Raw genomic sequence first — 20,955 nt, 5'->3', positions numbered from 1 at the left:
ATTATAATTATTTACAAAAACTAATTTACTATCATATACGTTAAAAATAAACATACCTACACAAAAATAAATCAAATTTCAATAATAAATAAAATTGTGCTAGTAGTTAATATGAGAATATACGTGGAACATACCTTAAAATTTTTAACTCGGGTCACATTCAAACTCGTTTTATGAGAATTCTAGTGAAAAAAACATATACCGAATTTCGCTCATACGAAACTTCATGAAATACATTAATTGTTTTCTAATTTATTTTTTTAATTATCTTTGTTGTTATATTTAAAAACAAGCACTCAAAATGTACCTAGAAAATCCTTGATTCGTTAGTGGCACGAAATAGGAGACACACGTAAGATAAAATGACCGCTATTTCGTGAGTCGATTTATTGCAATTTTAAGTTATTTCTATGCATATATTCAATCTTTTTTCTTATCAAATCAATTACTAAGGAACCCACAGAAACACTCCCAAAAACTTTTATTCGAATGGGTTTAGCTTTTCCTTCCTATAAGCTTAACAAGTGAGAGCGCGCACCTTACGCCTAAAAAAAGTGCACGCATACAACACAGCTGTTCGCGGCCGTCTGACAGTTTTGACCGTCGTATTACTCTTAGTTTAATCACTAAAATATTGGTTATCATTTTATTGAAGAGATTAAATAATACAGATTTTTTTCATATGTATAATTTGAATAAAAGATATTTGAATTCCTTATTATTTGGGCCAGAAAAAAAACTAACGAAATAACGTACTAACACGAACTTGGGGCCGTTTACCTTAGTTACATAATATTTTATTGTTTACGTTTACCTAATCTAATTAATATTACATAACAACATAATTCAACAATATATCCCAAACTAGATGTCTGGGCTTCAAAATTCAGTCCATCCATGCCACGACGACAGGAGTTTTTGTATTTACAAATTTAACTAAAAGGAGTTACTAAAACTAGTATTAATGAATGATGATTTGTGAGCTGTACCGTCGCATCAGCATCTTGCCGTTTAGAGGCTCCGACTCTCTCCTCTCGTCATGAACACCTTTTCCTCTTAACTCATCCTCAATCTCTTGAAGAGTCCTACCTTTGGTCTCAGGAAGAATAAACCATAGAACACTCAGGCAGTAAAACACCACCCCACCGTACACGTAATACGTGTATGGGAGACCAATAGCTCCAGACAAAACTGGGAAACATTTCACAGCCAAAAAGAAATTCAACGATAAAGGCAATGTCCCAATACCACCACCCAACCCTCTGTATTCTAAAGGAAATATTTCTCCAGATATCGCAAACGGGACAGATGATATGCCAACGGTTAGAGAAAACATGTACATCCCTATTAAAAATATAGGTACGTATTGATTTTGTAAATAACTAGGTAGCCAATCGTTCTGTTTAGCGAGCGTGTATGTACCCTTACTTAAATATGCGGTAACGCATATGAATCCCATAGAAAAGAGAACAGTCCTTCGGTTGCATTTCTGCATCACATACACAGCTAAGACGTTACACACGAGTCTCTGACAATCTAGAAGTACCATGAATAGAGCAGCATTCGCTTCAGGACCCACTAACTGTCCGATGATATCCATGGCGTAAGAACTGATGACGTTAATCCCAGCGAATTGAAATAACGTATATAAGTGGAACATAATAGCCACTGGTTTATAAAATTCAGGTTTCTTGAACGATCTGCCTAGGTATCTGAACATTCTTCCAGTTTTTGTGCAAAGGGATAGTTTTTGACCCACAACGCTGGATTTCCGAATCATTTTCTGAGCTGTCATCATGTGTTCTAGCTCGTCTTCTTGCTCGGGACCCTCGCCGCGTAGGTAGAAGAATACTTCTTTGCTTTCCTTGTATTTTCCTTTAGCTATCAGCCATGACGGTGTTTCCGTGGTGAAAATGATCATGTTTAAGCTTATAAAGGTTATAAAAGAGCAGATCAAGGCTGTTTGCTGCCAGCTCAAGATAGTCCCGATGGTATGCGTGAACATGACTCCAATAGTCAACGATAATGACACACAAGTCAAGAAGGCTCCTCTGTTCTTTGGATCCGTCATTTCACTTATGATAATCGAGCCTAAAGGTCCCAGTAAGCCCATGGATACGCCTTGTAGGAATCTGGCCAGGATTATGGCTTGGACGCTGTCAGCCAGGAGTAACAGGAACCATCCTGTCAAGATAGGTATAGTGGAGACGATGTGGCATTTTTTTCTGCCGATTAAATCCATGAGAGGAGTAACGATGACGTTGCCCACAATTAGAGCAAAGCCGATGATGGACGCTGAAAAGAAAAGGGAAATATTTAAAGAGTTCGTAATCTGTATCACGAAATGACTGAGTTTGAGTATTTAATCTAAAGCCGATAGCAATAGCGACGATTCAGATAATAATCTCCAGGCAAGCAGAGACCGTAAGTAAGTAGTCCCAATTGAATAAACAGATAGTTAATGTGTGGTTGTTATATCTATATATCTAGCTCAATAGGTACGTAGGTATTGCCTTGATAAGACCTGGACTAAATATGCCTAGGTTACAACATACATCAATAACAACATAGATACATACAATATACATAAAACGACATATAAAAAATGATAGGATTGCATTGCTCGTTTTTACATTTGTATCAAAAATGTATCTAATCTGCCGATGTCTGCAAGCATCAAAACAGTGCAAAATCTCGTAATTGGTAGGTATTTCAAGAATTTGCAACAATTAGGCCGCAGTGCTGGGACTCTCACTTATTCTTTAGTTTCTTAAGGGTCGCTCTATCCTAAAACCTAACAACTTATAAAGTACCTACTGTCAGCGGTTCGAGATGGTGGAGGATCATCAAGTTAGTTTCAGGAATGCAAGCAAGAAGCCTGACAAAAGTATAGATAGACAACTCTAGCTAGAAGATAGCTAATGGTTGACTGGTAGAGAATGTCTATAGCGGCGTTAAGTCCGCCTGTTGTACTACTTGTATGTGCAATAAAGTTTTAAATAAATAAATAAATAACCTACCTATCCATGATTCCTGGCTGGGCGTGGCCTTGATGTGGGAGTCAGGGTCCCTGAGGCTGGGGATCAGGATCGCGGAGTAGCCGATGACGCAGCCGTGCCCCGTGATGTTGACTGCCACACTTGCCGTGAGAAAGCACTGGAATTTAACAAAATCACAAGCTTGTTAATTTCACTCACTCTAGGCCGAGCCGGGGCCGGAGCTTCCGGCCCTTAGTTTTCTATGGAAAGCGATCAGCTATCAGCCGTCATAGCCGGCACGGTCCGGTCTAGCGTGAGCCATCTTTAAAGCTGGTGCGGTCGCGATCCGGATATGACTTATTCAGTGCTTCACAGCTGAAGATAATTGTGACGTTCCACGGCAAAAGGTACCTTATGGCGGCTGGAGTTTACGTCGCATAGCGCCGCAATAACATTGGAGCGGCGTTAATAATAGCGTAAGCGCCAACCGCCATAAGGTACCTTTACCCGTGGGGCGTCATGCACAATTATAAAAAGAAGATAATCCAAGCGACAATTATAAAAATCTGTGTACATCAGTACAATCAAACGGCAATTAAAGTAAGTGGCTCTTATCATAAGACATAATGGCTCAATAAGATAAGGAACGGGCATTGGTGAATCTCAGATATAAAAATCGATAATTGTTATTAAATATAATTATGCGAATAACTAGGAATTTCAGACTTTGACTCACATTTCTGATTTTTAGGATTCCGTACCCAAAGGGTATTTTTACCCTTTGGGTACGGAATCCTATTACTAAGACTCCGCTGTCCGTCTGTCTGTCACCACGTGTCGAAACTGCAAAAAATTTACGCAACATGCGAAAAACATTATGTTTCCGAAATAAATGTCATATACCAAAGAAAAAATGACCAAGGCCTCCAGTTTCCTAGGTTGGAACCGAGAACCACCGTCCTCCGAGTCACCATAGTTGATAAGTTTTAAATAACATTTGTACGCCAATAGGCAAAATACAGAGCTCTGTAATCAGTAGTAATCAACTATTTTTACGTAACACCTGTTTTCTACAAATAAAATTTACTTAACTTTACTCGACAAAATATGCCTGAACCCCTCGGCCATTCGGTGGCATGGATCGAAATGGTTTTGAAATTAATAAATTAAAAAAAAATGTAAATAAATAAAATAGTGTGCCTAATAACACAAATTAAAATATTTTCATAGACATTAATTTGTTCTAACATTTACTTTTTTCATGGCTTTCTTTTAAATCTTTTATGCAATTTAAATTGCTGTGAGACATACTAACATTGAATAATTTTTCGGCTTGACAAAGGAGACCTAGGCTCTCCGAAACATTTCGCGGGAGTCAAGTGAAAGTAAAATTAATTATTTGTGACGTTCCATGGCAAAAGGTACCTTATGGCGGCTGGCGCTTACGTCGCATAACGCCGTAATAATATTGGAGCGGCGTTAATAATAGCGTAAGCGCCAACCGCCATAAGATACCTTTCCCCGTGGGGCGTCACATTTCATTATAAATTTAGTTAGCTATAGGTACATATAGATAAAAAGAAATCAAGTAAATCAACGCTTTCGTTGTAATGTCGTGGCCCTGGATATAACCAATCAGAGATAAGATGAGGCCGATTGTTATCGTTGATTATGATATTAAGTACTATCTATGTTAGCAGCCTAGTAGGGGATTGTGCATAAATTTAATCACGCGAGGTTTTTTCGCCTACTCTTTGACACCTCCCTCCCCCTTGGAGATATTTAGTGAGGTTCTAACTTAGAGAATATAACCAAAGGAGTGGTCATTAACAGGCGTTCCCCTCTGTCGAAAATAGGCGGCCAATGGTCAACGACATGTCAACCACATGTATGGACTGACGTTTATCTGACTTGGCTATGTTTACGTTACGTATACATTTGATGTGCCCTCCCCCGCAAAAAACGGCAGACTATTTTGTACCGAAAATTATAGACATGGCGTCTCTAAGGGTTCTAAGAACAAATTAAATTACTTTCTATGAAAATACTCTCTGAATATGTTTATTTCGGTGGTGTTCTTAGCTAACACATAATAACCTCACGTGTATTTTTGTGAATTTTTTTCATTCGACCATGCGCTCCAAAATATCGTAAAATAGACTCGCTATTTTGAATTGCGAAGTGAAGATTTATGTGTAACGAAACCGATCAAAGGTACTTATCTAAGTCATGTTACTTATGTAGTACTTAGGTATTTTTTCTTAGTTTCGTTCACTGTAAAAAAATACACGTGAGGTCTCCTTAGGTACCCCTCCCCAATGCTTTTTGTCTCCAAAAATGTGACAGAGTGGAGCTTTTTGTATGAGATGAAATTTAGTGTTTTAATTGTTCTCATGTAAAATACCTATAATCTACAGCTAGAAATAGGTACATGCAAATAGAATCACGAGCTCTTTTCTATCCTAATAGGAGAAATAAATGTCCCAAGATTCTTATTTACATGCACTGTTACCATTTTTCATAGATTTGTATGATATATATACTGCGTCAAGCAGATCTTGTCAGTAGAAAAAGGCGGCAAATTTGAAAAATGTAGGCGCTATAAAGGATATCGTCCCACAGAAAATTTGAATTTCGCGCCTTTTTCTACTGACAAGATTTGCTTGACCATCTATATATTTTTAAATTTATTTGAAACGAAAAAAAAAAAAAAAATTGAAACGAGGTCTATGTAGAGAGGTATGTATCTAGGTGATAAATAAGTATTTTTAGGTATTTCAAGTATACCTATTACAAACGAAATTCGTCTTTAACATTTTGGGATCATAAAATAACGTTAGAAATACGTCCACTTTGTGTGCAAACTAATACATACCTGTATTAGTTTATACAAATGGACTATAAAAAAATTAAAAGTCTACCTGTCTCCAAAACGGCACATAACTCTTCTTCGGCGCACTCATTTTCCACTTTTTTTTGGATAGTAAAACCAAACACTACAATTCTCGTCGTCACCGATGTATGTGTGTCTGTAACATTGTTCACAAGCACTTGTCTTCGAGGCGCTGTGGCTACTGAACCTGATTAGGTGCAGGTAATCTTTACACGCTGAAGATAAGGATTAACTAGTGAATGGCTGAATCTCGGGATCTTTCATGGATCTGGTGTAAATGTCATCAGGGGGCCTTTTAAGCTATGATGATTATCAATCGTAGGTACATCGACAAACGCCAAATGAAAAGATACAAATTTATCGGGGTGACAGTGGTGCGAAAAGTGACGTGACTATTTCCATAGTCAGCCAAATTTCATAGAAGGAGACGTTAAACCTATGCTGGCGTCATCTATCTAAACCGACGGCAGGCAAAAACTACGACAAGGTGCCTCAGTACCGGTTTCCGCAACCTTCTCTTGTCAGACCTGTGGTAGACCATGTCGGTCACACATCGGTCTATTCAGTCACCAAAAACGCTGTTTTTCCGGTGTTACACCATAAATCATCTGCAATAGACGAAAAGGCCTATGATGATGATGATGATGAAGGCCTTTTAATAGTCATCTGAACGGCTAGATGTTTTAATTGTGGCGAGTTGCCCTTATCCGACAATGGGACCCTCAGCTCATTGATTTAAACTTTCACGATATTTACTCATTATTATTTACTAATACGGGACTTAGGTAATCGCGTATTACCTAATTAAGTATTGAAATTAGACACTTACGACCTTTTGAGGGCGGCGTTGTCCCCGTGGTCTCGGAGAAGACCTCCCCAAGAGGAGTTTTTTATACGTGATTAGGTCCCGTTTTAGTAAATAAATAATGATTGCAAGCCTTCCTGGGCTCGGCCACCGGGCCACAGCGGCATAGGTTAAATTTTCCAAGTATACATAGTAGGTGGCCGAGTGGTTCAGGCACCTGCCGCGATAGCAGAGGACGCTGGTTCGATTCCAGCCTGGGGCACTGGAGGCCTTGGTCACTTTTTCTTAGTATATGGCATTTATTTCAGTTTATAATTTATATAGTAGTGTTTCTACTTGATAAAAAACAAATTATAATATTTTCTGAAAATAATTTAATTTGTTCAAATACTTCATAGATAACTTTACAATAATTTCCCATCCCTAAAGGGCTCATCTCAAGCCGTTAGGTTACGACGCCACCTACTTGAGAGATAGCGCGACCTAAGCTTGTTCGATCTAATCAGCCAACAGCGCAAGGTCGTCGATATGATTTTATTGCGACTAATTCAGAAGCCCTCTCGAAATGAAATCACTTACATGAATGAAAAACAAGATATATACAGTGGTATTACAAAGACATTAATAACTAGCTTAAATCTAAAATAGGCCCTTGAGAATGTACCAAGGATGCTGGCGGCATTTCCTCGCTGTATCGCAATGCTGATACGTTGAATGAAAATGTAGTTTGAACACTAAAGGGGCCCACTGATTAACAGTCCGCCGGACGGTATCGGCCTGTCAGAACAATGGGCCCCTGCGTTGTCCCCTTTTCTTTTTCACCCGCTCGCTGGGTGATTGCTCCAACAGTTTTTATGTATGAAAACTATATGACAACCTCATTTAAGTGTTAAGTACAACATGCTACTCTAGTAGTGATAGTCAACTTTAAAGGCCGAGCCACACCGGCTTGCGTGTGCGTGACGTGCGCGTGTGCGTGCGCTAAAATATTGGAGCCGCACACGCACACCTCACGCAAGCGGTGTGCCATCTCTCATAAGGATATGTATACTATAACTCCGCACGCGCACGTGCACGTCACGCACACGCAACCGGTGTGCACATGCCTTAAGTCGGCATGTACCTACCATATACAGTGGAACCTGGATAATTGCAATCTCAAGGGACCGGCCAGTTTTTGTCAATTAACCAGGTTTTTCATTTAAACAGGTCGTGTCAATTAACGAGGTTCAAAAAATCGTTGTGTCAATTATAGAGGTTTTCATTAATAGAGGTTGCGTTCTGACAAATTTCTTTTATGGAGGTGCAAATAACCATTTAAAGTAGATTTACACGCTTACGTTCTGGGTTTCTGGTCTATATATTGCTTCTGTTTATACTTGCACTTTTACACTAAATTAATTACCACTTTATTTTCTTATCATTTAGGTTTTAAAAAATCCCTTGAATTGTAGAAGAAAGTTTTATTAGAACGTAAAAAGCGTACCTACTTTGTGTTTTATTGATCAAAACTATTTCACCTACTACAGGCTGTGATACGAGTAGATACCCAATAAATAAATTAAATTTTGGATGGAGATAAAAATAAAATGATCATTGCTATTAAAATATTGTTTCTGCTGTCTACAACTACATTTTTATTTATTTTATTAGTTTTAGTTTTAATTTATTTAGTCTATACTTAATTTTAATAATAGTTAGTATAAGTTTTGTTTTTATTTTAATTGAATGCAACTACATTATTTCAATTACAGAGGTAATAAGTAAAACTCGTTTCAATAATAGAGGTAATAACAAGAGCAAAAATAACGGATTTTTTAGCACAGTGTCAATTATAGAGGTCTTAAGTTGCGATGTGGTCAATTACAGAGGCAAAATTACGAAAAGCGCTAAAATCTAAATTGCAATTATAGAGCTTCCAAAATTTCAATTATAGAGGCCTTTTGGTCTCAAGGGACCGGGACCGGACTTTTGGTTGCAATTATTGAGGTTTTGCATTTATCCAGGTGCCAATTAACCAGGTTTCACTGTACATAATTATCAATATTAGAGGTATATTCTTCTCTGTCGTATCGCTCTTGACAGAGCGATCGTGGTCACGTTGAGGCGTCCGCATCGTTAGTAGAGGCGGACACAGCTCTTCGCACGATCTCCCGCCATCTCTCCCTGTTGGCAGACTGTCTGGCACCGTCAGATACGCGGTTTCCCACTGCGGATTTTATTTGGTAGGTACCTACCACAATATAATAATTTTAACATTGTCCAACAGTGGCCTATTTTATAAAGCTACAAGTTACAATTTACAAGCGGAAGTCTCGTTCTAATACATAGGGTGAGAAAGAGACTTCCGCTTGTAAATTGTAACTTGTAGCTTTATAAAATAGGCCACAGGTCTCCATCGCCATACAGCGGGGTAACGCTGCTAGTGTGATGGGGACCTTTGGACCCGGCATGGCTCAGAACGGGTTTTAGTTTGTTAAGTTTTATACATACATACATACATAATATTTAGTATTAGGTACGTTTCTAAATAAATTTTAACATTTAAATTAAATTTCGAATTTTGGAGCAATATTTATTTAGCTATGTACAAGATTGTCGAACATAAGATGTTACTATGAGATAACTAGATAAGACATACCTACCTACCAAAAATATTAAAGCACTGCAAATTGACAATTTTGATATCGTAAATGTATAAACACGTATCATGTATAGTTATTGCGTTTTCCTTTGCTTGATCTATAAATATCTTACTCTATCTAACGTAAAAGTGACATTGGTTGCCCGAATTGCGCTGCAAAAGAGAACTAGTTGATATCTAAACCATAACGTATCTAGCATGGAACTAGTACGTGTCGTCTCTTGTGAATATCTTGAAGTTCAAATACGGCAGAGTTACTATTTTTCAGCTTCGAATCTCAATGTGAGATATGAAATGTTTTCAAAGTAGTGTCGATATGACGTTGTTGCTATCATCGATCATAATCATACTTATCTAGACGACACTTCATTCAAATTCTTTGGAATTTTACTAATAAAACTAAACTGTGGAACTGTTGATACAACCTTCAGACCTACAAGAGCGTACTTTTTAAGAACCCATCAACGTGCACACTAGCGCCACTGCTAGCGTCGATATAGATCGACCGATCGATGATCGATCGATGATCGGGTCGAGTTCATAGGAACTCAAAACAAAAACGGCCGTTTTGACTTTGGACGCATAGATTGACGAATTCAGCAACATATAAACTAGTTTGATGTATTCAAAAGGTACTTAAATATAAAATACAGTACGTAGCGGCCCCTTTTTTAAATACCTATCGTTAAATTTAAATAATCACGATTATTTAGCAGTGGCGCTAGTGTGCACGTTGATGGGCTCTTAAATGCCGCAGCAATCCACTTATTCGTATGGACACCCCATGGTCGATGGTAATCGCTTACCATCAGGAAATTCTTCTGCTAGTTTGCTTCCTATATCACTTTCTTAATAATACGTTACAATCGCATTTAAGGAATGATGTTAGCTAGAAGTTATCAGCGAATGGTGGTTCCTTTTGACGCATAGTCAGATACGAACTCTTTTGATGTTTGTAGGCCCCGTGCATGGACTATAGGGGGCAGCATAGGAGCAGTCAGATTTTTTTGCGCGAGGCGTAAATGTGTCGTTTATGCTTCCGATGTAGCCCACAAGATGGCAGAACCAACTATGCACAAGGAAACGTATCGACGAGAAACGTAAACGGTAAAAGGTAGCACTTGCTATGGCAATGTACATGTGCACATATGTTTCCGATTCAGGCCACAAGATGGCAGACCGTCCAACGAGCACGGTCCCTATTGGTGGTTGCAACGAAACGTCATGATAATTAGTCTTATTTGCGACAATTAGCGCCTGACAATATTGTAATGACTATGATTTATGTCTGCCGTGTTGCTTTTATCAGGGTGCCACTCTACGCATATTTTATTTTGTAATTTTATAAGGCCAAAGTGGTATCTTTCGATAGACCAACTAAATACTGTTAATGTATTTTCTCGGTAAAATATAATCACGAAAATATCTTATTTTTTACAATACAATACAACGTTTACGACAGAGAGGTATATGGCGCCCTCTAATGAAAAACATATACTTATGTTAAAAAGTTAAGTTATTATATTATCTATATTTATATTACCTTTCACCACACCAGCTCGGAAAGGCTTACTTTGCACTTCAAAAACTGATAGCAAAGTTGCATTATTCACATGTGAGGCAAAGTAATCAAATGCATATTTTGAGTTGTTTTCTTATGTTTGCTGGTAGAATTGACTTATAATTGATGATTTTGGATGATAAACATTTAATAACATTCATTTGGATTTGTTTTGGTTTGATTTTGTTTGATATTTTAGATTTAATATTTGCTTCGGGTTGGTGTGGTGAAAAATTTTGTGTTTCACTCGGGGGCAAATTTTGTTTAACCCTCGTGCTTTGAAACCCTCGCAACGCTCAAGATTGGTTAAATTTTGGAGTCTTTCGCTTGCTCGGGTATCAATATTAGCACGAGCGGTTAAACAACAACATTGCCCCCTTGTAAAACAAATTACTATTACTACTTTAGGTACTTTTAGTAGATAGGTATTGTAAAGTATTTCGTAAAAAAAGTAACACCACGATTAGGTAGCTAATCGGTAGGTATAGGGATGAAAATAAGAGGTCAAATGAGAAGAAAAGACCACATCATTGAATTAATTAAAAATTTCTTATTTATTTGTCAAAGTTCATGCTAATATCTAATATACAGAGCTTTCGCGTATCTTGGCTGCGCTCCATAGTAAAACATAGTAACCCACAAATATGAAAAACAACAACTGAGAATAAAATCATCTAAAACGATCTAGGAACAAAATGGTTAAAATAAACCATATCATAGATATAATTAAACAAAAATATCACATGTGAGATGTTAGGGGTACAGAGATATCTTAAGAAAACCATTAAATCGACTATTTAATTATGAGGACAAAAGTCCAGTCAAAACTGCACGTAAAATATATTTGCGTCACTGAGTTACCACTTGGGATGTCACAGGGTATATTCTTAACAAAATAAAATGTCTATTTTATATCTAAAATAAATAGTTTTACCTGTTAAACAGTTCATTAAGGTAGTCAATGTTTATTACGGCAAATTACGTGAAAATTGCCAGGAGAAATTTATTTTTAAATTAGAGGCCTATTTGAACGTACATTTTGATTAATAAATGATGTCATTTTAGATCATTCGCCCGCGCGTCTCTCTAACGCTTAGTACGTACGGAATGCACATGCAAATGATAACTAAATTTAATGATTTAGTTTAGATATCAAAATGTACTCGATTCGAATTGACCTCGTGGTATATAAATTGATTTAAAATATAGAAGCTTCTATTTATTCAAGATGTATTCGATCAAAAAATGTAGGCAATCTATCTGTTTCATAATTAATCAATCACGTCACTTAATTCTTTCTAAATAAACAGTGTTATTTGTTAAAATAATCTACCTAGGAATAAGGTTACATGTCATGAATATACTTTTCTCAAATACACATAACAGATCGAAAAAATACATTTTAAACTTACACTACTTCGGTGCCAGCACCGCAGTTCAAATAATTTAAGCTCAGTTTTCACATAGTCAATGGTTTTATGCAGAAATAACCAAATAATTTTAGGTTAATGGTCGTATGTGCATAATGCCATCCAAATATTAGATAATCTAGTCAAGACCACCTCACACTAGCGTCTTTTGAGCGTTGGCGTCTAGTCAGCGCTATGCAAAATGGCGTCGCTGCGCAGTTGCGTCAACGTTACGTCAGACGCCGACGCTCGGAAGACGCTAGCTAGTGTGGGGTGGAACTTAGGAAGAAATGTATTATTTGTGTTTGAAAACACTATTTGAAACATTTATAAGCTCCTAGAAGATGAAACATGAATACATATGACGTTTTGAAATCACATATTCTATAAATGCAAAATAACATTCAACACTATTTACAGTGAAAACAAAATTGTCTACTTAAAGCTATAATAAGTAACAACTAGTATACCTAATAATACTCGACATGAATACCTAAATATATAAAAGTAGATATATAATACCTATATGTTTCGACTACGGACTTTGTTCTAGATTTAGGTCAGAACTAAACACAGTAGTGTAAAAGATACTTGCACCTAAGATGGCCCGATTCTTAAGCTTGCCTACTTTCAAAATACCTATCATACTTTTATAAGTGGCGGTTAAAATTTTGCATATGTTCGCTAGTACCATAGACAAAACCGCACGTTCATATTAAACTCAAGAAAAATACCGATGGGCCATCTTAGGTGCAAGTACCTTAGAGTTAGACCAAGAAAAATGTGCAGTGATTTTGATAGCTCACGTAGTGCAAATGTTATTTATACGTCATAATTTCATGGAAGTTTGACGTTTAAAATAACACTTGCACTGCGTGGGCTGTCTAAATCTCTGCAGACTTTTCTTGGTCTCACTCTAAGTGTTTTTTGACACTTTAGACTCCTTTAGAGGGTTTATTATTAAAGCTAGTGAAATGAAATCGGTTACACATAGTCGTAGAAATAATTGCAGATTCATTAAGGTCAGATGAAGAAACGAACTATTTATTTTGGAGTAAGATAAGTCATACCTATACAAGTTTCCTTCTTGGCCCTGTGTTCATCTTACCCTATCAATGGCGTGCTATGTTCCAAAATTGGTCTAAATTTGGCCTATTCTTTGAATAAAGTGTCAAATGAATTCAAATATTTTCTGATAAACTACAATTTATAAAACAAATAGTAGAACCATAAATATTTAGATCTAGTACAAATTATGTCCATGATAAAATGAATTAAATCTCTAATAAATTAGTAAAACATGGTTTAAAGCGTTTCACTTTCATAATGAGCATTTAAATCAGTATTTAATTGATTGAGCAATTTAAACAAATCATATAACTACATAAACAGCTCCGAGAAATTCACTAGTATAGCATTTTACATAAATGTAGGCATAATCTTGTTTAAATCGCCAAAAAATAAAACACAAAAACTACTTCAATAAAAACGTGATTTCAAAACTTCATTGACATAAAGTATACAAAATATTGCTTTAAACAAGTTTGAGCTTCGATTAATATAATTATAAAGACCAGAGAAATATTAAATAATTAAACATAATAAAACTGAGACGGTTAAATTGTACACGTTAAAGGATATTAGCACTTAATACTATATATACAAGGTTTAAATCATTCACAGCACTTGAAGAACTGGTATTTTACAGACTCCATTTTCTAAAATATCCAACATTTGTATCTAACTCATTGAGTTTAGTTTCCATTTCACTGGAGACAATTTGTGACTTTCCATTAAAAAGGGTCCCTATGCTTCATGTGCATAAGGGCCCTTTTTTGACAGAAAGGTCTGATATTTAGAAAGCGACATTTTATATTAAATTGAATTTGATTCAGTTCCTGCATTCAATCAATAACTCTTTAGTTATAAATAATACAATCTAAAGATGTATTGATCGCAGGCGTGTAAGGTGTCACTTCTAATATTAACTTATCGAAGACACAAATAACACAAAGTCATCGGTCTAGATTTTTGGTTGATCTACTATAATTATTTTACTACTACATATGTCATCACTGTATTTCCAAAATCATGTCCTTTTCTGAAGTTTATGAAGGAAAACCCGTTCCAAAAGCCAATAAAGCATGTACATTACCCGGCCATAAATATTGCAGATCTTTAGAAAGAGACTTTTGGCTTATACGGCCACCTCACACAAGCGTCTTTTGAGCGTCGGCGCTATGGAAAATGGCGTCGGTGCGCAGTTGCGTCAACGAGCAGCAGCCATAGAGTTAACTAGACGCCAACGCTCTGGTGACGCTAGTGTGGGATCTCTAATAAACTGAAATATGTGTCATACACTAACCACTCACATGATTGATACTTTTCAGTGACCTCTATTATTATGTAAAAATAAGGGTGACAGCTTGGAACTACAGTTGCATGAATCATGTGAGTGGCTAAAGGAGTGACCAAGTCCAGGTGGCCGAGGCCGGAATCGAACCGGCGTCTTCAGTTTACGCGGCCGAACACATGTTAGGAAGTCATCGTAAACAATAATTGTATTTTTCCAAAAACCGATGTGAAATATTTTTTGCCGGGTACTGTACTAACTACTGGAAGACTTACACCAAGAGATCTACCGAGATGACTCACACTAGAACGGTCCGGGTTCGGGCCTAGGCGTCCAAAAATTTAGTTTTCTATAGGAAGCATCACGTGATCGCTGATCACCCGTCATAGAATGACACTATATAACTATAGATACGTTAAACTCATGAGGAGAACAAAGAATACTTCCATAATTTATTTAATTACGAATGATCTGTTTTTCTTGATTAATTTCTGCGTACCATGCTTTGTTACATCCGAACATAAGCTTGTCTCTTTCTCTTTCAATGAGGGAGAGCTAGTTAGCACGTGCACATTTCTCGCTGGCCTAATAGGCGCAACTAAAGAGCAACCGTACAATTTATACATTCAATTTTGGCCTATAAAGCTATCTGTGGGCGTTAGCCAAAATCGTATGCTAAGATAAACGTAAATAATGTATGGAAATGATAGCGTTTCACTTTCTACGATTGTCACCTTGGCTAGGCCCCCTGGAGTTATAGGGCCGCCCCACACTAGCATCTTTTGAGCGTCGGCGTCTAGTCAGCGCTATGGAAAATGGCGTCGCTGCACAGTTGCGCTAACGTAGCGTCTAACAGCAGCCATAGAGTTAACTAGACGGAGACGCTAGTGTGGAGTGGCCTATATTATAATTGTCGATACTATGTACAGATTCATCGTAGTCTGGACTTGGTGCCGTTCATACTGCGCAGCTCCGTGTAGGGCCGGGACAGGAATTTCACGTTCTCGCCGATGGTTGACAGCGGTTGGTACTCTCGACGCTTTCGGTACATCATTATTCTGTGGAAGAGAATGCTTCTGTTAAGATTATTATTGAAAATACAAACTGTAGGTACAGTCAGCAGTAGAAATTGCTAAGCGGGTAAGGTGTTCAAAATAATCTTGACGCGACTTTATTTGTTATGAGAACTATGAGCGTGTCAAGGTAATTTTGAACACCTCGCCCGCTTAGCAACTTTTGCTGATGATTGTACAAGTAGTGTTTAGTATAAATAAAGACTTATAGACTCAGACCAAAATATCTCAGAACAAACTTTGGAATTCCAGAGATTGATAGTGTCAGCGTGTATACATATTATGTCGTAAAGTGACTGTGTAATATTTTGATGGTAGTCACGACCAATAAATAGGTTCGTTAGGTCGTTTCAGATGCCCGAAGGGCAAACTGTTCAGAAATAGGAGCCCGTACCCGGGGCTACGTCGACTCAGGGAACGAGACTTTTCACGATTCACGATATGCCTAGGAATTTCATGATCTGCCTGATTTTACGAACGGCCGCCGACATATAAATGTAAATGAAATGAAATGAAAAATGAAAAAAAAAATGAAATGAAAATAATTTATATGAAATTATGATGTTTATAGCGGCATTTAAGTGGAGTAGAATTCCACACTCCACCCTTTGTTGTGGCACTGTGTTGGCGTAGACGAAGTATTGCAAAATTATTTTAATTTTAGATTCCGAATTCAAAATGGTCTTTCAGTTACTGTTAAGTATGCGTAATTCGTACGAACTTTGTACTTATGTGGCTAATATAATAAATGTTTTTTTTTTCAATATTCAGTTGTTTTTAAATATATACTAACAAAACAAAGAAAAACTGTATACACTGCTTTATAATTCAAAAATATCCCCAACCATGACAATTAAACAGATGGAAAAATTACTACTTTACAGTAGTATAACGTTCGTGACATTATTTACAATGAGATTTCTTTTCAAAATGGCGTATCATCATAGGGCATACACGACAGTTAGGTCTTAGAGAACCTAGGCCTATCAGCAAGGCTAGTCTAAACATAATTATGCACGTTTTATCACCTATACAAATGCAGGTGCTATCTTAATGTGGATGTCGTCATTTCTCGAAGTACATACCTATTACTATTAATTTTCAACGAACTAGAATACTAGACTACATACTATAGATGTCTTACTAGAGCTAAAACCGGCCATATTAGGCAAAAAATGGCAAAAAAATCACGTTTGTTGTATGGGAGCCCCACTTAAATATTTATTTTATTTTGTTTGTAGTATAATATTTGTTGTATAGCGGCAACAGAAATAGGGTAAACCCTCCAGTGAATGAACACCCCCCAGTGAATGAACAAAATCACGTTTTTCGTCTAAAATAAGAAATATAGCAATTTCTTCCACTTGTTTTATTTTTTTTCTTATTAACAACTCTATTTCCTATGCAATGACAACCCGTAATAAATTAATTTTCGACAAGTTAGGATGTGACTGGTGTTTGAAGTTTACGTGTTTCTGGATTTGAAGTTTTGTATGAAAATATTAGATCCCAGATAAGAACAGTGTACGTTTGGAGCAACATATGAAGTGCTTATTTAATTTTTACCAGTACAAAGTTTAGTTATTTGGTTAGATTAAGAGTTGAACCTTCTATTTATGTACACCTTGTCGGCGTATTATGCGATTAAGACTTTATTTTTTATAGTTCCATTATTGGCTCATCAAATGTTCTGAAACCAGTAAATGAACAGTGTGTTCATTTACTGGTGTCGCGTAGATTTAATTTTTTTCCCAAATGTATTTGTAAACGCAATCGTATTGAGCCTGTTTTTTGTGATTCTGCATAGAAAACGATTCTGATTCATTTAGCCAGTATTTGAACAAACCAAATTTCTATAGTCCATTTACTAGATTTATCATGCCTATGTATGAACAATACAAAATTTGGCTTGTTCATTAATTGGATTTCTACTAATTCTATGTATGAACAGTGTAACCACGAACAATGCAGTGGCAAGTTTATTATTTTAAGCATTATTTGGTGAGCATGACCCCTTTTCATCAAAATATGCACGTTGGTTCTTGTTTTAATGGTTGATTTTATTTTTTCCTTTTTATATGTAACGGGTTTCTATGTTATTGGTGAATAACCATCATTTTATTACATTCTAATCGATTCGAAGTCAATATGGAGGGATAAAAAGATATAAACGCTACCGCTATACCTATTAAAATAGAGCCGGAAACGGTGTTTGTAATAAAAATGATTTTATTATGCTAATTAAAAATAGTTAAACAATGTTCATTCACTGGGTTTTTCGGTGTTCATTCACTAGTTTCTATGTTCATTCATTAGGTTTTTGGGTAGTTTTTGGTAAATTCTGATATAACTCAAAAACTATGAAAGTAATTAAAAATCGCAGAAATTATTTTCTTATTTATTAAATGAGAATTGATTAAATTGCAGTTAATTATTCCAATTATTAATGAATGCTGAGCAATGATTTTTCAAACTTGGATAATTGCTTAAGTGTTCATTCACTGGTGGTCTTACCCTACATTTGTGAAAATTTCAACTGTCTAACTATCACGGTTCTTGAGTTACAGTCTGGTGACAGACACTGACAGACTAATAGGGTCCTGTTTTAGCCTTTGGGTACGGAGCACTAAAAATGACCCCACGGGAAATTGTGCCGCGAGCGATTCATCTGTACAGTGCGTAGCTTGACAACGTCAAATATTGTAATGCCGCGCATAAGGTTTGATATATAAACTTTTAATTTTGTCATTTACGGCCTAAGGGTCACTAGCACAGACACACACACAGACTAGCGTATGAGCGTCGGCATCTAGTTAGCGCTATGGAAAATGGCGTCACTGCGCAGTTGCGTCGAGCAGCAGCCATAGAATTGACTAGACGCAGACGCTCGGGAGACGCTAGTGTGGGGTGGCACTAAACTTATAGTGATCAAACACAACTTTGTTTTAATTGAAAATTGTGTATTAGGTAATATGTAAATTAAAACTGCGGGAATATAGTTATTAAGAAGAGAAGAGACAAGCGTCGGTGATACGCGTCAGATAATGTGGACGGTTTTTTAAGACAAAAATGTATTATGAGCAACGTTCTAAAGTGAGCTTCTTTTTTTTGTTCCTAAAGTTCTTGCTCAACGTTGCACTTTGCACAAACTTTAAAAATTAGGGGGGGGGGGAATGGTCGGACAGACAAACAGACGCACGAGTGATCCTATAAGGGCTCCGTTTTTTCCTTTTGAGGTACGGAACCCTTAAAAACGGTGGTTTACAAATTACATATACATTACAATTACATGTTTTTTTAATTTTTTTGTTCCTGGCCGTCTTATTAAGAAAAATGGACTGGCTTTAACTTTTTACTTGTTTTTATGTGCAGTTTTCCTCGTGTCAGTGCTACGCCTGTACTTTTCCACGGGAAAATTACCAGAGGGAAAAGTAATAATATTTTACACTCATACACACGTTACATAGTATGCTGGTGACATGCAATTGGGTAATTTTTAGGGTTCCGTAGCCAAATGGCAAAAAACGGAACCCTTATGGATTCGTCATGTCTGTCTGTCTGTCTGTCTCATCTGTATGTCCGTCCGTATGATACGGCCACTTTTTTCCGAAACTATAAGAACTATATAGGTACTGTTGAAACATGGTAAGTAGATGTATTCTGTGAACCGCATTAAGAATTTCACACAAAAATAGAAAAAAGAAACAATACATTTTGGGGGTTCCCCATACTTAGAACCGAAACACAAAACTTTTTTTTTCATCAAACCCATACATGTGGGGTATCTATGGATAGGTCTTCAAAAATGATATTGAGGTTTCTAATATCATTTTTTTCTTAACTGAATAGTTTGCGCGAGAGACACTTCAAAAGTGGTAAAATGTGTCCCCCGTCCCCCCCCCATGTAACTTCTAAAATAAGATTTTTAGTGTTCCGTACAAAACTTTGTTTACGGAACACTTATGGGATCACTTCGGTCTTGCAAATCAGTTAAATACGTTTTTCTCAGAGACCGTTTGACATAGATACCTAAAATTTGGAACAGTTATAGCAATTACCACCACTCATATTGTAAATAAGTCAAAACTGCTTATTTCTTATTAAAGGGGGAAATTTAGGGGGTTGAGAGGGGTAGGCTGAAACTTTTTTCATTTGTAAGAATCGTGTGGGGTACCATTAGAAAGCTTGCAAAAAATTGAGTCGATGGACTGATTTTGACTTCATTTTAGACTGCAATAGTTTCGCCAAAAAAGGCATTTAAAGTTGCAAGTTTTCATACAAAAATTTTCACCTCTGTCCTGGCGATTTTCGCGAAAACTATAGCTAACAGGCAGCTGACCAGTCAATACCCAACTTAAAGAAGCATGGAGACGGCGGGAAAATTATCAGCTTAACTTTATCTTTATTAGTTTTTCAACTGCAGCTTGACCTTTGGTTGCTTAGGGCTAGCTAACTGATGCTTACACTGGTCAATTCGTATTAGGCGAGAAACATCCTTAGTTAAAACTTTGGCATTGAAATTTATGACTTATGTCTTTGACACAAAGTTTAATTCAGCTTGCTTATTTTGTGGGATATTTAATTTTATCTCAATAGCCTACTATAAGTATGAGAGAGATCTACAAAATACGACCTTATAACATTGCAAATAAGTTTCAATTTCGAACGGGCTTTCCAACCAATGGACTAGGCATTTCAAAAATCTGAAAAATTCAAATTAAGAATTCCGTTCTTGACTGTCGTTGTGTTTTTTTTTTCCACAATAGGACACATAGAGTTAGTAAGGCGTATAGAGATAATAAAGTCATTTAATATTTATGAACAGCTTTGGCCTCATGTATAGATTTTATTGAGAGTATCTGATTCGTCGAAACAATATACACAATATTCCTGTTCATTAAGTACCTACCATTACATTTCTGTATTAATTGTATAATTATAATATCTATTAATTATATTCAGTACTTATGTATATTTTTGAACGGATCGGTGAGCAACAAGATTCAGGGCTATAACCGCGAAAATAGAAGTTCGCAAATTGCGAGCATTTTTCTCTGTCACTCTAATTACGCCTTCATTGGAGTAAAAGAGAAAGATCCCCGCAAATTGCGAATTTCGGTTTTCGCGGTAGCCCCTCAGTCTTGTTACGAGAAAATAATTTTGGAAGACATTAATAGTATATGACAGTTAAATATCACAGTTTTTAGAAACAAAGGTAAAATTGACGAAATATTTAAAG

At 36.6% G+C, this 20,955-nt stretch overlaps 2 protein-coding genes across 4 annotated transcripts in view; both read right to left on the bottom strand.

Moving 5' to 3' along the window:
- Window positions 1-938: 938 nt before the first annotated feature.
- On the bottom strand, window positions 939-6,065 carry LOC134675495 (facilitated trehalose transporter Tret1-like). Its single transcript, XM_063533759.1, has 3 exons — window positions 5,900-6,065; window positions 3,021-3,156; window positions 939-2,295 (listed from the first exon to the last, which is right to left on the bottom strand). The coding sequence occupies exons 1-3, from the start codon at window positions 5,939-5,941 to the stop codon at window positions 962-964; spliced, it is 1,512 nt and encodes a 503-aa protein (XP_063389829.1). The 5' UTR covers window positions 5,942-6,065; the 3' UTR covers window positions 939-961.
- A 5,346-nt stretch (window positions 6,066-11,411) lies between these two features.
- The window catches only part of LOC134675417 (trehalase-like), a 130,609-nt gene continuing 121,065 nt past the window's right edge, over window positions 11,412-20,955 (bottom strand). For all 3 annotated transcript variants that reach the window (XM_063533658.1, XM_063533657.1, XM_063533659.1), the window contains one exon: window positions 11,412-15,701. In XM_063533658.1, the coding sequence (XP_063389728.1) occupies window positions 15,575-15,701 (127 nt within the window). In that variant the 3' untranslated portion in view covers window positions 11,412-15,574. The remainder of the gene's footprint in view (window positions 15,702-20,955) is intronic.

Source organism: Cydia fagiglandana, chromosome 22 (assembly GCF_963556715.1).
Source record: "Cydia fagiglandana chromosome 22, ilCydFagi1.1, whole genome shotgun sequence".
Taxonomy (NCBI): Eukaryota; Metazoa; Arthropoda; class Insecta; order Lepidoptera; family Tortricidae; genus Cydia; species Cydia fagiglandana.
This window is presented reverse-complemented; position numbering and strand designations above follow the sequence as displayed.

What these genes read in the sequence shown, in the direction of transcription:
- LOC134675495 (XM_063533759.1), bottom strand. Translation starts at nt 5,941, where the DNA reads ATGAGTGCGCCGAAGAAGAGTTATGTGCCGTTTTGGAGACAG. An exon ending in ATGTGCCGTTTTGGAGACAG is followed by an intron (nt 3,157 to 5,899) that starts GTAGACTTTTAA and finishes GTTAAATTCCAG; the next exon opens with TGCTTTCTCACGGCAAGTGT. An exon ending in CAGCCAGGAATCATGGATAG is followed by an intron (nt 2,296 to 3,020) that starts GTAGGTTATTTA and finishes TTTTCTTTTCAG; the next exon opens with CGTCCATCATCGGCTTTGCT.